This window comes from Bubalus kerabau, chromosome 18 (genome assembly GCF_029407905.1).
Source record: "Bubalus kerabau isolate K-KA32 ecotype Philippines breed swamp buffalo chromosome 18, PCC_UOA_SB_1v2, whole genome shotgun sequence".
Classification (NCBI taxonomy): domain Eukaryota; kingdom Metazoa; phylum Chordata; class Mammalia; order Artiodactyla; family Bovidae; genus Bubalus; species Bubalus kerabau.
The window spans coordinates 14,413,369-14,431,145 of record NC_073641.1 but is presented as its reverse complement, the minus strand read 5'-3'; the positions used below and the strand labels follow the sequence as shown (position 1 = coordinate 14,431,145).

The 17,777-nt window shown below is 39.5% G+C and overlaps 1 protein-coding gene across 17 annotated transcripts in view; it reads left to right on the top strand.

Annotated features, from left to right (window-relative positions):
* Window positions 1-17,777, top strand: part of MAST4 (microtubule associated serine/threonine kinase family member 4) — a 613,695-nt gene that overhangs the window by 481,584 nt on the left and 114,334 nt on the right. For all 17 annotated transcript variants that reach the window (XM_055554690.1, XM_055554694.1, XM_055554693.1 and 14 more), the window contains one exon: window positions 9,112-9,200. In XM_055554690.1, the coding sequence (XP_055410665.1) occupies window positions 9,112-9,200 (89 nt within the window). The remainder of the gene's footprint in view (window positions 1-9,111; window positions 9,201-17,777) is intronic.

The following is a 17,777-nucleotide window of genomic DNA, read 5'->3' as shown; positions in this document are numbered from 1 at the left end:
AGACTCTCAAGAGTCTTCTCCAGCACCATTGTTCAAAAGCATCAATTCTGCAGCACTCAGCCTTCTTTATGGTCCAACTCCCACATCCATACATGACTACTGGATAAAAACCATAAAAACCATAGACTAGACAGACCTTTGTTGAAAAAGTATCTCTGCTTTTTAATATGCTGTCTAAGCTTGTCATAGCTTTTCTTCCAAGGAGAGCAAGCGTCTTTTAATTTTGTGTTTACAGTCACCATCTGCAGTGATTTTGGAGCCCAAAATAGTTTAGAATAGTACCTAGCATGTATTAGGGACTCAAAAAGTAATTTGTTGGATGAATTCATGGAAGCTTGGTTGGAGCCCTAATTTCACAGGGCATAGGGAAGATGTTAACAGTGTCTTAACTTTACCTCGGGCTTCCCTGGTAGCTTAGCTGTGAAAGAATCCGCCTGCAATGCAGGAGACCTTGGTTTGATCCCTGGGTTGGGAAGATCCCCTGGAGAAGGGATAGGCTACCCACTCCAGTATTCTTGGGCTTCCTTGGTGGCTTGGATTGTAAAGTTTCCACCTGCAATGCAGGAAACCCAGGTTCAGTCCCTGGGTTGGGAAGATCCCCTGGAGAAGGGAATGGCTACCCACTCCAGTATTCTTTCCTGGAGAATTCCATGGACAGAGGAGCCTGGCAGGCTACAGTCCATGGGGTCACAAAGAGTTAGACATGACTGAGTGACTTTCACTTAACTTTACCTAAATAACAGAGTCAGGAGTATTAATGCTTTGTTCCCTGTTGCCTTCTCAGGGGGACTAGAGCTTATCCAGCTGGCTGCCAGCTGTGGCCTTGTTGTGCTGTCCAGGAAAAGGGGCAGAGCTGTAGACTTGAAGCAGCCCAGGGGAAGGGCAGATTGATCTACATGTGAGAGACAAAAAGTCATTTCTGGTGAAGACAATAGTATGAAGGCGTACATGGAGAGAAGGGCATGGCAGCATCTGAAGGAATTAAGGATATGAGAGAGAGGTGTCCAAGGGAAATTGTAGGAAGATTTCCTTTCTGTTGCGTGTATGATTTTTCTTTCAAATTTAGTCTCACAGATACTTTTCAAGGCTTTTTTGCAATCAGATTTGCAAATACAGAGAGGCCTAGATACTTAATGTTGCACAAAGAAAAAAAGAAGTGTCCATGATATATATAATTTTAGTGCACTTCAGTTCAGTCGCTGAGTCGTGTCTGACTCTTTGCGACCCCATGAATCGCAGCACGCCAGGCCTCCCTGTCCATCACCAACTCCCAGAGTTCCCTCAAACGCACATCCATTGAGTCAATGATGCCATCCAGCCATCTCATCCTGTCGTCCCCTTCTCCTCCTGCCCCCAATCCCTCCCAGCATCAGAGTCTTTTCCAATGAGTCAATTCTTTGCATGAGGTGGCCAAAGTACTGGAGTTTCACCTTTAGCATCATTCCTTCCAAAGAACTCCCAGGACTGATCTCCTTTAGAATGGACTGGTTGGATCTCTTTGCAGTCCAAGGGACTCTCAAGAGTCTTCTCCAACACCACAGTTCAAAAGCATCAGTTCTTCGGCACTCAGCTTTCTTCACAGTCCAACTCTCATATCCATACATGACCACTGGAAAACCCATAGCCTTGACTAGACGGACCTTTGTTGGCAAAGTAATGTCTCTGCTTTTGAATATGCTATCTAGGTTGGTCATAACTTTCCTTCCAAGGAGTAAGCGTCTTTTAATTCCATGGCTGCAGTCACCATCTGTAGTGATTTTGGAGCACAAAAAAATAAAGTCTGACAATGTTTCCACTGTTTCCCCATCTATTTGCCATGAAGTGATGGGACCAGATGCCATGATCTTAGTTTTCTGAATGTTGAACTTTAAGCCAACTTTTTCACTCTCCTCTTTCACTTTCATCAAGAGGCTTTTTAGTTCCTCTTCACTTTCTGCCATAAGGGTGGTGTCATCTGCATATCTGAGGTTATTGATATTTCTCCCAGCAATCTTAAGAATCTTAAAATCTGCTTCAAATGAATAAAAAAAGCATGAATTAAACCCATCTTTATGTTGTTGTAAAATCTTGAAAATATAATGTTGAGTGAAAAAATTAAGTTATAGAATATCTATAATATATAGTTTGTGCTAAAGTACCATTTATCCAAAAAGTCAGAAATGTGACGGTCATACAAATATAAAATATATGTGTTGAGGATTTAATTTGCTTATTAATGAAGACAACAGTAAGAGATCTTGAAAACCATATATATATATATGTGAATAAATATGTTAAAATATATATATGACATTATATATATATTTAATAAAAATGATGAAATAAAATTTGACAGCAAATATAAAACTAGCTAATATTTTGTAAGACAATGAAATTAAATGTTTGAAGTTACTTTTTTATGAATGGATATTAACTGTATTTGTACTAGACAAAGTTCATTTATGTGTAGTAAATGAATTTACTAGACATTTTATGGTCTAGTAATGTGAACAAGAATCACTTGTGTTACTGCTCATTTTCTCCGACTGAACTCCAACCCCTACAGAGTTTTAAGGTAGCCTAGTCACTAGAAGGAAATGGCACCCCACTCCAGTGTTCTTGCTTGGAGAGTCCCAGGAATGGGGGAGCCTGATGGCCTGCCATCTATGGGGTCGCACAGAGGCGGACACGACTGAAGCGACTTAGCAGCAGCAGCAGCAGTCACTAGAAAGACAGTGAAAGGTATACACCTGAGAGAACCAGATAATCTCTTGGGGGTTCATTGCACAAAGTCCTCCCGGCTACTGAAAGGAAAGCCATTCATCTCTTTTGCACAATTCCAAGTCTTGGTCAGTTTTTCCTGATACATGGCACCAGTACTGTAAATACAGATGCATACACAAATGTTGTTATGCTAAGTCACTTCAGTTATGTCCGACTCTGTGCGACCCCATAGATGGCAGCCCACCAGGCTCCGCCGTCCCTGGGATTCTCCAGGCAAGAACACTGGAGTGGGCTGCCATTTCCTTCTCCAATGCATGAAAGTGAAAAGTCAAAGTGAAGTCGCTCAGTCGTGTCCAACTCTTAGCGACCCCATGGATTGCAGCCCACCAGGCTCCTCCGTCCATGGGATTTTCCAGGCAAGAGTACTGGAGTGGGGTGCCATTGTCTTGGGTATTTGTATATGTATATGAGTATATCAAGAATGGATGGGAAAGCTACCAGCCACAATTGTTTTAGAATTGCCTGGTTGGGGAGTGGAAAATGTTTGTTCATTTGGATATTTTGGATGGCAAAATGTACATTTCCTTCTATATCTTTAGTATATATATATATGTAACATTTACTAAATCCTAGGAATAAATATCACAAAATGATAGCATTGATATTCCAGGTGGTAGGAAGTGTTTGGTTATTTTTTTGTGTATTTTTGATACTTTTAAAATTTCATAAACCAAACAAAAATAGGTAATGACGCCTCTGATCTGGTCCAGCCCCTTCATTGTAAAGATGAGGAAATGGAAGCTTGCCTGTTTTATAACATGTTTTCAGCAATGGCACATTAACTGGATAATTTCTGCCCTCTGGTCACACCCAGTTTTCCTCTGCTTCTGCCTTCCTCTTTGTTTAAAGAGTGTTCGGTGTCAGATTCTATTAAGGTATCAGAATATAGTTAACAGATATTCACATTCCGTACAGCTTTGGTCTATAATTGGCCTCCTGTGCAAATTTATCAAATTTCCCATCGAGATGAATTAATAAATTATAGCCTAGCTGTTCGGAATTCCTGGGGCCCTTCCTTGGCAGTCCCCTGCCCCACAGCCATGGTCAGTCCTCTGTCTTACTGAGTGGTGACCTCTCACATCAGCGGCGACCGTTAGAAATGACTGCCTATTGGGGTTTCGCTTCCTCAGCTTGTCTTGCCGCCATTAGACACAATCAGCATTCATGTCCCCAGATGATTGTAATTTAAAATTAAGCATCATTTCAGCCACTCAGAGCTGTTGCAGAAGGCCACAGCCTGGTGGGCCTCACAGCTTTTACAGCCCTGTCAGAGGATAATTAACTGGTTCCTCTGCCAGGAGAGATGTGACAGATCGAGGTGTGAGACGTGTACATGTCCCTCCAAAGCCTTCATAGGGAGCTCTGAGCAGAAGGACAGTCTAGGCAGCAACAGAATATGGGTCCTCTGGACCGAAAGTCCATACGGCGCTTTCCCCTTCCCTCAGGTGGTAGCTCACGGTCCTTTGTCCCTCACTCTGAGTTAGGCCTGACTTACACAATAGAATGCATGGTTTTGTCTCTCCATGTTCCTGACAAATGAAGGCGCTGTTGGCAGGCACGGGAAGATTGAGGAGCTCCTTGTGAAACTGCCCTGGTGAGCTCAGAGAGCACCCTGTGTGATCCGCAGGTCACCTGCCTTAGCCAAAACACCGTGCTGACAAAGGAAATACTTCCCGGTGGTGGCCTCCCGTCACGCTCAAGAGTCTCCACCTGGGTGCTCGTGCAGCTGTGACAGTCTTCTCACAGAGCTTGTGTCCCCACCCGACTTGCCTCCCAGCCCGCAGGGGCTAGACGGTCCTGCTCACGTGGAAATACTGTCATCACCTTTCCACCTTCCATTCTTCTCAGATCCCAGGTTCCTGGTCAGCAGTAATTGTAGCTTGGGCGTGTGTGTGTGTGTGTGTGTGTGTGTGTGTGTGTGTTGTCTGTCAGTAGGCGGGTCTTTCCAGGGAGGAACCAGAGGAATGAGGAATAAGGAAGGCTCACTTGGCACCATCAGCCTCTGTTGTAGTCCACTGTTTACCTTTCCTGTCGTCTCAAGTTGTATAGGGTTGTCTTCTCGGGCTACATTCAGATTTTGCAAGTAAAGAATCTGTGCCCTTGTGTCACCTTGCCAGATGAGAGGGCAAACTGAGCATGTTGTCCATAGGCCATGCCCCATGCCTGGTTTTCGGCTGGGCGTCCTGAGGAGAAGCAGGCACTCTGTGGGCATTGGCTGTTCCTGGGTTTGGCATTAAGAACCAAGCACCGTCAGGGTGGATGGCTTCCATTTCTTCTTAAAGAATGAAATAAAGAGATTGTATTTAGGGAATGGATGGCTGGAACTTGAATTCATAATGGTTCTTTAGTTTCACTTTTGCAATCAAATACCTTTAAGATTCCTGATGTATCATCTCAAACACAATAAACATGCTCCTGAAGGAAAAAAAAAAAAAAAAGATTCCTAAGGCTGAACTGGACTTTACAAGCTCAAGCGGTTAGAAGAAGGTAAATTTTCAGTTAAGATATTCCTGCTGCAGTAGGAATGATGTTCCCATTGTGCGTGGTAGGATGGCACCTGTTTTTCCCACCTTGACAGGGCTTGAGAAAAAGCAAGCGTGGTTCAACTTGGTTGTGCTGCTGAAAGGAAAGGGACCTTGATTTGGCTCAAGTGGCGATGTCTCCACTGCTTCATCACTTTATGGGTTAGAGGAGCATGGTGTGGTCACCAGCTCCAGGGCAGCCTGCCTCACACTGCTAGCTATGAGCTCCTCCCTTTCATCAGGAAAAGAGTGCGATGCCTGGATAAGTAAATAATGACAACAGAGGTCAGTTCAGCATTTTGCACCAGCGTCATTATTAACGCGGGTAGTGCCAGGTGCTGTGGCAATCTAGATAGTCAATATTCAGGTCCGTCCACTAGGCGTGCTCTTGTTTTGGGGTTAAAGGCAGATTTTAATTCATTTATTTTGAATCAGGTGCTTAGAATAATAAGTGACTCTCAGAGATACCAGAAGTAGGTGACAATGAGATTGGATGACCACCCTCCTCTCCAGCTTTGAAAAGTTAGGTACAGAATATCTCAATAAGGTCCTGTATTTTTAAAGTATACACACACACACACACACACACACACACACACACACACACTTAATATATGGAGAAGGAAATGGCAACCTACTCCAGTATCCTTGCCTGGAAAATTCCATGGGCAGAGAAACCTGGTGGGCTATAGTCCATGGGATCTCAAAGAGTCAGACATGACTGAGCGACTAATACTTTCATATGTGTGTGTGTGTGTGTGTGTGTGTGTGTGTGTGTGTAATCTTAAGCTCTAGGTGCTTTAAGGTTAAATATAATATAAAATATGCCTCTTTACCCTTAAAAATATTAGCAACAAATAAGTTCATTTGAGAGGCCAAGAGCCTGTTTTGTGAGTGTAGAGATGTGTGTACATATCTAAATTTCTGCTTTGACCTGCATCTTATAAAGTCTAGTTTTGCCTTGCTGAGGAACTTTTCATGTTTAAAGCTTCATGTTTGATTTTGAGAGGTTCAAAAATTTTACTTCTCTCTCTAGCTTCATGCTAAAGATCAATATAGAGGTTAGAGAAGACAACCTCAGTTTTGATTGTTCATCACATTTGTCAATAAGATATGCCTCAACTATTTAAGGATTTGTGTAACACAAATTCTGAGGCAACTTGTTTTTAACTTCCTCTAACTTGCTCTTGTGTTATTAGGTAAAGAATCCTATTTTTCTTCATCCTTAATTACGTTCACAATCATCAATTTGTAAAGATTACAAATCTTTTTGGACAATGGGCAAACGTGGGATGAATGTAATATAAACTTTGTTCTTGTTTTTATATTTTATGTTATTATATTGACCACACAAGTGGATTGTTGCTATTGTTCAGTCGTTAAATTATGTCTGACTCCGCAACCCCAAGGAGTGTAGCACACCAGGCTCCTCTGCCTTCCACTGTCTCCGAGAGTTTGCTCAAATTCATATCCACTGAGTCAGTGACGCTATCTAACTGTTTCATCCTCTACCGCCTCCTTCTCATTTGCCTCCAATCTTTCCCAGCATCAGGGTCTTTTCTAATGAGTCAGGTCTTTGCATCAGATGACCAAAGTACTGGAGCTTCAGCTTCAGCATCAGTCCTTCCAATGAATATTCAGGGTTGATGTCCCTTAGTATTGACTGGTTTGAGGAGAAACCAGTAGATGCCATCATTTTAGTCAGACATTTCTTTTTGAGATTTTTTTTTTTGAAATCACATTTTTGAAATCAGTGCTTTTTCAATATCCATTTATTCTGGTAGGCTTTAAATAACTGATATAATTGTGGGAATTTTTGTTTGTGTTTTTCCTTGTTTTAGATACAAATTGTTGGCTACTTCCTTGCTGTGGTACTGGACTAGTTATACTCTATATATGTCTTAGGAAAATTTAATCAAAATATTTTTAAGAAATATCATTTTCTAAATTTTAAGTCAGCATACTTCACTAATATCCCTATGTAAATATTCATTAGATTACTGTTTCTATTGATATATCGATATCAGTAGATATCAATTGATAGATATTTCTTATTCATTTAATTTATATGTGTATAAATTAATAATTGAATGTCAATAGAAAATTTACATAAATGATTTAGATAAAATACTAAATGTAAAAAATAACACATATCCATTTTTGTGCCTGTGTTTTAGCCAGTTTGCTCAAATTAGCAAATGACTTTGGTGAGAGTTCCAGGATATAGATCTGTTGTTTATAATTTCTTTTATTAACATCAGCAAGTTGATATATTTAATATTCCTATATTAACATGAAAGATATTAATTTGAATTAACATAAAATACAGTGTATAAAATATTTCTTTAAAAAAGAAGCACATGATTTGACTTAATTATGAATTTATTAATAGGTCAAATAATGATTCTTGATAGATGAGTTGCTAATACAACATTCCACCTTCATAATTAAGTATCAAGGGTCCATTCTTATGCAACAACTTCTTTAAGGCTGAGTAAACATGATCTTAATTAAACACGTAGATAATGCTAAGGGCTGTTGATTGCCCCAGTAAGGAAAGTAAAATGATGTAGCCTGACCTTAAAAAATTATAAATATGAGAATGTTGACAAATGATAATAGGTAGCAAACATCTAGAAGAGAGGATTGGTTCCCCAAGTCAATATTGTGGAAAGAAATTTGGTTTGGTTTTGAAATGTGTTATTCAAAAGTATTTAGAAATGTTCCTTTCATATATTTTATACAAACTCTCAAATATGTCCACCATATGTTACATAAAAGTAGGTGAAAATTCCTGTTTAAAGAGTACTGTAACAGAGATATATTCTGAATTAAGAAGAAATTACAATAAACCTGTAATGGTGGTTAAGGGCAGCTCTAGTGTAGGAGGATGGAATTCCAGTGAACCTTATAAGTGAATTCAATGAGGTAACCCGCTGGTTTTTATTATCCTTTTCTAACCGTGGTTATGATGTAGCAGTCTGTGCTGCAGAAAAGCAAAGGAAAGTAAGACAATATCCACTTCATCATCAACCATTGTGTTATGCTTTAAGGCTTGTGAAAGTTTGGAGTCAAATTAACCATTTTATAACTTTCTAGTAGCAGAAACAGGAGAAAAATAGTTGCCCTGTAGTTGTTGCCCTGTGCATAAATGTAGCAATTTATTTCACTCACTGGGTACCAGGATAAAAAACAGTAGGTAATGTGCCTGTGAGAAAAGGGCTTCATTGTTATTTTAATACAAACTGGAATCTGTTATTATGATTCCAAAAATATGTTAATAAGGAATTTGAGTGCGGTATGAAGATGAAAAATGAATGAGTAGTGAAATATTGGACATGTATCTTAGGCATCAGCTGTTTTATTGACAAAAGGCACAAGTATGAAATTTGTCTAAATAATTAGATTTTTAATTAGTGGCTCATTGTAAGATTAATGTCATTGCGCTTCATTGCATGTAATTTTGTATTAGAAATTTCATGTCAACAAAGATGCTACCTGTGGTTTGCTGATTTGAATCCTTATCACTTGTGTGTATGGCATGTTACCTATTTGCAGTCAAGAGCCAAAAGAAGGCATTTGATTATAACTTCACTAGTGGTGAAGAATGTTGATTGTGTTATATATGATATGAATATATTATGTTTTCTACTATTCAGGAAACAACCACCTTTCAAATATTAGTGATTGCATATTGCAAAAATTTTAGAAGTAACATGAACAGATAGATTGTTCAATCTAAGCTATGCTACTTTGAACATACTTGAACATTATGGATGCTAGGTTCTCTTGTTTTTTAAAACCATTTTTCCTTTCCTTTTGACAGTTGCCGAACCAGCAACCGGAAAAGCTTGATAGGCAATGGACAGTCCCCAGCATTGCCTCGGCCCCACTCACCTCTTTCTGCTCATGCAGGTAATAAATTACTTTGAGTTCTGTTTTACTTATTCTTGTAGATTTTTTTTTTCTTGCTAGTTTTTAAAAGCTGGGCATTTTGAAATTTAGATGTGTCTCCACACCTTGTTATCTTGGTTTCTCTATTGCTTTATCCCTAAGTCGTTCTTTTTGAGAACTCAGTCCATCCTCTCTTTGAGCACATGAACTCTGAAAGCCGGAATGCCTTTTTACTCCTCACGAGGTCTTATTTCAGTTGTTGTTGTTTTTTCCATGTCTAAATTTGTGATGATGCAAGTCATGTGTCTATGTTAGGATTTCCTTTTGGACATATAACCATGATAATTCACATGCAGTGGATTAGTGTTAAGAACTGTAGAAAAAGAAAAATAGTTTTCTTTCTCCCCTCCTAACTTCTCCACTGGGAACCTCGGCAACCAGAGACAAATTACAAAAGAAAAGCATATATTTTATGGAGCATTCATAAGGAAATGAAAATCCAAAGAAACAGTTAAATTAGATTGTTTTTACAGTTTTGATCAAGAATGGGGAGTCATGCAAATATGTATAGCACAAAGGTGGCCTAATCTTAGTAAGCTGGGGAAAACTCATCAAGACATGTTCAGATTCTTCTGTTGTCCCTTGTCTTCAGAGATAAGAAGGCTCCTTTCCTCCAGGTGTAGAGAGTGTGCCTCTCACATGAAGGTTTTATGACCTGCTTATGGGGCAAGACAGAAAGCCCTTCCTCTATACGTTATTCCTCATATCCCTTCACCTTAAAATATTCAATGTGTCAGTGTTCCATATTTTGGGGTCTCAAGTCCTAAAGTGTGTCAGAACTATTCAGCATTTTTCTCCCTAAAATTGTACTTAACTGTTATATACATTAATTATCACAAACAATGATGCTCTGAGTCTAGAACATGTCTCTTATATGTGGACAAGAGTTTAAAGTCTTACCTTCCAGTGGTATATAAAACTTACCTTTACATCTAGACCCATTGCAGGCACAAAGAAGATCCAAAAGATGAGACTTTTGGCCTCAAGAGCTACTTAGAAGCACGGTAGAGCCACATTACAAAAACTATACAATAAAGACTACTTTTTATTTTTTAAAAAATTCTGTCCAAGGTGGTACAAAAGGGTTAGTTCCAAGCAGGAGAGTTTGGGAGCTATTGAAAGAGCCACTTGCACATGATGTTGAACGGTGAGCAAGACTTGGGGAATTCCTAGTGTGTGGCTAGAGTGTGGGATGTATGTGCTTGATTGTATGGGAATGTAAAGGTGAAAAGAGATATGAGAATCAAAAAAGGGGAATGAATTTTGACTTTGAGTGCCTTTCAGAGATTTTGTGGAGGATCTGTAGGAAGGTGTACTCAAGATTATGGAGGATGTTGGGTTAAAAGGATAAGTGATTAAGCCCTACCTCTGATATACTCTTATGGAAACTCTCACATATAGGTTTTCAGACAGTGTTGATTTTATATTTAAACTAGGGTATGACTGTCCCCTAGAAAGCAGTCCTTTTGCTCAGTGGGGATCTCCAGTTGAGAGTGGAAGTTATCTAAACATGTTTGGGGATGAAACAGGAGAGAGAAAGAGGCAGGTAGATGGCCCTTTGGAATTAAGTTTTATTTTCCTCATAAATAAAAGATGGTAAAGTTAAAAAAGCAAAAGATAAGTTCATAAAATTATGATACTGTATGCAGTAAAACTTCTCAAGTCCAGAAATACTGCTGCTGCTAAGTCACTTCAGTCGTGTCCAACTCTGTGCGACCCCAGAGACAGCAGCCCACCCGTCCCTGGGATTCTCCAGGCAAGAACACTACTCCTAGACAAAACTTTATAGAAATTCCTACATATATATGCAAGAAGACATGTTATAGACTACTCATAGAAATGTTACTTGTAGTAGCTAAACATTTAAAGGAATGCAACCCAAATGTCTGTCAGTTAGAAAATGGGTAAATGAACTGGGGCATAGTTATCCACAAAGCATTGTATACATAGTAAACAAATGAACTAGCACTCAAAGATGGTGTTGGGCATAAAAGCTGGTTGCGAAAGAATCATACGTAAACCCTACCTATAACGTTACCATGATGCTACATGCAATGTTTTCTTTAGAATACACATGCGCACACACACACACACATAAATGTGTATCTGTGTATATACATTTGTGGGCTTCCCAGGTGGCTCAGTGGTAAAGAGTCTGACTGCCAGTGCAGGAGACCTGGGTTCAATCTCTGGGTCAGAAAGATCCCCTGGAGAAGGAAATGGCAACCTACTCCAGTATTCTTACCTGGGAAATTCCATGGACAGAGGAGCCTGGTGGGCTACAGTCCATGGGGTCACAAAGAGTTGGACATGACTTAGCGACTAAACAACAACAGCAACAAATACACATTTGTAATAAGAGTCTAAAGGAAAATACAGTCATCTGAAAGACCCATTTCGTGGTAGCAGTTACATTTGAGAAGGTGTGAGGAGGTATAATTGTGGAAAGGAGTAAGCAGTTGCTAATGTTTCCAAAGCTGAATGGTGAGTACACAACTATTTATATTGTTACTTTTATACTTTGGAGATTTATATTGTATTATTGTCATTTTAGTGAAAGCTGACCAGAGGGTCAAGCAAGATCAAATACTTTACTTAAGGGCTGGAATTTATCCCTTTGTTTTATCTTTTTTATTCCTCTGTCAGAGTGCCACCAGTATATACTAGGTTCTAAGTATATGATAAATTTTATTTCTTTTATATAGTTCAGCTATGATTTAAAACATTTAGTCCTGCTTCTCTTTATAGTGTTCTGTATTGATTGCATGATACTGTTGTGCCCGTTGATTAGGCTTTTATTGCCTCTCTTCAGTTCTGATATTGAGATTAAAGAATATGCAGTAAGACTTTAATGATCCTTTTAATTATTTTTCTTTTCTGTATGGAGAATTCTTTCCCCTTCAAAGCATAGTTTTGTATTTAATCAGAGGAATAATGGGCAAAGAAAATCCTGTTTTTCAGGTTCCAAGAGACTTTTTCTTTATGTTACAGAGGCAACAGGTTGTTATTCACTCAGAAACTGTAGAGAAATCTCAGACTTTTTTGAGAAATGGCATTTATCACAGTCTGGTAGGTTCCTATTTCTCTATAAAAAAGAAGAAAAGGTAAATTAAACAGAGGACCCATCCTCTCATCTTGATAGTGTGAAATGCCTTCTCACTCACCGCGCTTCTCACCTCTTCCTGTTGCTACATTCCCTCCTATGTATGGTCCGCAGACACCAGGGGACACTTCCTGGATGTCCCCGTGAAAAACGAGAAAAAAAAGTAAGTGCCACTCTCAGTGCTTAGTCACCCAGTAGGTACACTTTCTATTTTTCTGAGATGAGGATTATGTGTCAGGCCACTCATCACTGACACAGGAATTTATGCCTGTCAAATGAATCCGTAGAAATGAAAACATTAATTTATTTGTGTGTATGTGTCAGTAATGCATGAGAAGGTGATGACACCCCACTCCAGTACTCTTGCCTGGAAAATCCCATGGACGGAGGAGCCTGGAGGGCAGTCCATGGGGTTGCAAAGAGTCGGACACGACTGAGCGACTTCACTTTCACTTTTCACTTTCATGCATTGGAGAAGGAAATGGCAACCCACTCCAGTGTTCTTGCTTGGAGAATCCCAGGGACGGGGGAGCCTGGTGGGCTGCCATCTATGGGGTCGCACAGAGTCGGACACGACTGAAGTGACTTAGAAGCAGCAGCAGCAGTCAGTAATGCCCTGAGGAAGAAGAGATACTGGCATTGTGTTTTGGAGCTTATCTCTGCAGACAAAATAGTGTTTGTTGACAGATAGGGATTCCTAAAAGAACTATCATCAGGACAGTTCCATTAAAAGAAAAAAGAAAGGTAAAAATCACAAGTTTCTAATGCTAAGTGTGAAATTTAATGCAGAAGCCTCAAAGGAAAAGACTAGTATGTCTCTCCTGAATTGAAAAGTTTTGTATAACAAACAAAATCAAAAGAAAACAAAGTGTGAAAAATATTTTTAAGCCCATAACTAAGAGACATCTGATTGCCTTAATATACGAAGAGCTTGTGTAAATTGATATGGAAGTGGTGAATGTACCAGGATAAAAGTGATCAAAAGATGTAAAAAGGTGTGTCACAGGAAAAAAAATTAAATTGGCCAACAAAAATGTGTGAAATGATGATTCATTTCTATTATAAGAGAAATATGAGCCAGAATAATGAGGCTGTATTGTTAACCTAGCATACTGTCAAAAATTTCCTAACACTGATAGAATTCGATGATAGCAAGGTTGTGGAGAAGCAGCCCCTCTCATCTCACTTAGGTGTTGATGTGAAGGCACAGCACTTTTAGTTAGTTTGTAATATTGGTTAAAACTTCAACTACATTTACCCTTTGGCAAATTCATCTCTAGGAATTTATCTTATTGATATCTCACACAGTAACAGAAAAGAGTAAGTCTAGGAAAATCCCATGGACAGAGGAGCCTGGTGGGCTGCAGTCCATGGGGTCGTGAAGAGTCGGACAGGACTGAGCAACTTCACTTTCACTTTTCACTTTCATGCATTGGAGAAGGAAATGGCAACCCACTCCAGTGTTCTTGCCTGGAGAATCCCAGGGACAGCAGGGCCTGGTGGGCTGCCCTCTATGGGGTCGCACAGAGTCGGACACGACTTAAAGCGACTTAGCAGCAGCAGCAGCAGCATTGCTTATAACTAGCAAATGGAAAATTAAGTTGTTACCACTTTATCTTTTATTGTACCTTTTATTTATTTAGTATACCTTTTATTTATTAAGTGTACCCTTTATTTATTTAGTGTACCTTTTATTTATTAAGCATCAGGTTTAGTAGAAAATAATACAGGTATATAACCCAAGACTTCATGTTTGTTACAAAGAATGAGATGGGGGCTTTTATATTCTGATATATGAACGCTGCCCAAGATAGGCTATTCAGTGAAAAAATACATTGTGTAATTTTATATAAGTGTGTATGTGTGTGTGTGTGAGTGCATGTACACATACATACATACTTGTATACTCATGCATATTCATAAGGAGTTTTGAGAGAGATAAATTTAACAGTTTTTATCTTTGGAGAATAGAAAAGTAGGGAAATTAGTGTATAGTGCTTTTATAATGAAACAAGTTTCTATAAATACAACTGGTAAATGAAACAAAATAATGTCTGATCTAGTTCTCTATTACTATACAATAAATTACCAAAAATTTAGAAGCTTAAGAAAATATCCATTTATTGATCTTATAGTTCTGTACAAATCTAGGTAGGCTTGACTTGTTTGACCTCAGGCGGGCTCTCAGGGTATCTCAAGGGCAAAATCAAAGAAAGAAAAGATAAGTTCCTAGTTCTGTAGGAACCCTCACCTTTTTTTTCTGTTCAGAGTTTTATTCAGCCAGAGTCAGTATTGGTTGTTGACCTTAAAAAAAATTTAAGTAATTTTACCAGCAAAATGAGTTCATTTCGGGATGGCAGAAAGTTGTAATTTGGCACAAGCAAATTTACCTTAAAAGGTAAATTCAAGAAACAGAAGAGAGTGGCTGTTGCCTTTACAGAGGAAAAGAAGAAGTTGGGAGGAGAGTCCAGAGTCTTGGTGGCTTGTTAGTGGCTGAGCTGTTGCTGGGCTTAGAGAAATTCTTAACTCCCTCTGCCGGGGTCTGAGTGATAATGTGTGAGAGCTCCCCCTTTAGGACTTCCCATTCCATTTAAAACAAGTGAGTGAGTGATGTGAAGTCGCTCAGTCGTGTCTGACTCTTGCGACTCCGTGGACTGTAGCCTACCAGGCTTCTACGTCCATGGGATTCTCCAGGCAAGAATACTGGAGTGGTTTACCATTTCGTTCTCCAGGGGATCTTCCCGACCCAGGGATCGAACCTGGGTCTCCCACATTGGAGGCAGATGCTTTAACCTCTGAGCCACCAGGGAACAAGGCTTCATTTATTTTCAGACTGGGCTGGTCCCTTATCTATAGATTGAGAAAGAATCTACTTCAAGCTCATACAGGTTGTGGACAGATTCATATCCTTGCGGTTGTAGAATTAATATCCCCATTTTATCCTGACTGTTAGCAGGAGGCTGTCCTCCTCTGTCTTTAAGCTTGCATTGGCAATCCAGTCATTCTCATGGCTCATATCTGTAACTTACTCTGCTATCAATCAAAGAAAATTATTTTAAAGGGCTTATCTGATAGGGTCAGGCTGAGTCAAATAATCTCTGTATATTAAAGTCAACTGATACAGGACTTTACATCTGCAAAATCCCATCATAGTAGTACCTAGAGGAGTGTTTGCTTGAATAACTGGGGGACAGGCGTCTTGAAAAGACCATTTTTAGAATTCTGCCTACCACAGTGTCACTTATACTTTATTTTGATTCGAACGGCTAAGTATAATCTCTAAGAGATTACAGAGGATGAACCACAGACTAAATGTAGATAAATAAATGAGACCTGTTAGACTTTTAGAGTCCCAAGATCAAATGCTGTCCTATTGGTCAAAATACCTAACCTTTTATGTCTTCAAAGATTATTTTACTGGGAATTTACAGCTGGCTACTTAGATTCATTTATATGTTTTTTGAAGGAAAGATAGAAAAAAAAGTCTCACTTTTCTATTGCAACTCTGGAATTATTAAAAACAAGAAATATTCTTAATCTATTCTATGTTTTCATAACCTATTAAGTTAGTATCTACTTGGGAAAACTTGCATAAATTACTGTCTATCTATTGTACATATGGACCTTGTTTCTGAAGGATTGGTCACCACACTATTTTCTGTTCTGTTCACCAGGCCTCTCTTCAAAGATATAACTCAGCTAAAGGAGGCCCCATACAGGTGAAAATAACCAGAGAACTGGAGAGATTGTGTGAACAATACAACTCCAAGTAGAAACTTGCAAAACTCAGAAAAGTATTAGGGTAGGCATGTGATGGAGAAGGCAATGGCACCCCACTCCAGTACTCTTGCCTGGAAAGTCCCATGGATGGAGGAGCCTGGTAGGCTGCAGTCCATGGGGTTGCTAAGAGTCGGACACGACTGACCGACTTCACTTTGACTTTTCACTTTCATGCGTTGGAGAAGGAAATGGCAACCCACTCCAGTGTTCTTGCCTGGAGAATCCCAGGGATGGGGGAGCCTGGTGGGCTGCCGTCTATGGGGTTGCACAGAGTCGGACACGACTGAAGCGACTTAGCAGCAGCAGGCATGTGAGGTTAGGCAATGAAGCACCCCAAATCTCACTGTTCAAAACATCCTGTGAACATCTTGATGTGCATTTCTTCATTATTTTCCCTTCTCCTCACCTCTACCCTTGGAGCATTGGCTTAACAGACACAACCCAGAGTATAATGTGGCTCCCAAGTAGAAACTATGAGACATCGTGTGCATTTTTTCAATAAAGTTTTTATTATTTCGGAAAACCACGAGGACCTTCCTCTTTTGAGCTTGTGCTGGAGTCTCTTTTTGAGCCACACGTTGGTCTTGCCACTTTAAAACTTGCTCTCCTTGTATTTCTGCTGTATCAATTGTACTCATTCACCAGATGTGATGCTGAATAGGATGGGGTAACAGGCACAGGTTTTGCAGACAGGCATGCTGATGCAAGGATTTGAAAGTCACTAGACTAGCAGGGAAATGGAGATAGTGAAAGATACACAAAGCAGAATAATAAATTCAAAGAAGAGTGTCTGGGATAGAACAAGATTCGTCAACATTCCAGGGTGCCAGAGACGTACGTGAGAGCGTCCCTGATGGCGGCGAGGAAACTCATAGTAACCTGCTGCCCTGAGAATCTGAACCATAAGCTCTGAAGATATGTAGCTGGGGGGTTAGGGGTTTAGTAAAACCTGAAATGTTGGCCCTGTGTGCCAACCAAGTCCTTAAATCACTTACCAACATCCATATGACCCTGTGCCATTTTTAAGGTATGATAAAATCTCATAAGAAATTTTGCAGCCTCTGTTCCCATGACTGTGATCTTCAAGGCTGATGTGGTTAAAAAATAAAATGTGATACTTTGATACGGGACTTTACATCTGCAAAGTCCCATGACAGGAAAGCAGATAGTTTGTTGAAAATATGAGAAATCTATGTGGAAATATAAACCCCCCTTAAACCCACTATCTAAGAATAACCCTGCTAATGTTTTACTGTATCTCTGGTCTTTTTTTCCTATATGTATTGTGTGTGTGTGTCTCTATATCTGTCCGTGTGACTGAAATGCCTATGTTGAAACTATTTCTTTACTCCACCCTTGCCAACACTTGAGTTATAGTTTTTCAGGTTCTATTGATACAGGCCAAACATACTGCCATAGTACCAGTTTTATTGATATATAATTGACATGCAACATTGTATTTAAGATACACAACACAATGATTATATATCTTTTTTTTAAATGACTGCCACACTAAGTCCAGTTAATATCCATCACCTCACATAGTTACCCATTTTTTTTCTTGTGAGGAGAGCCTTTAAGATTTACTCTTTCAGCAACTTTCAGATATTCAATACACTATTGCTAACTGTAGTCACCATGTTATACATTACATC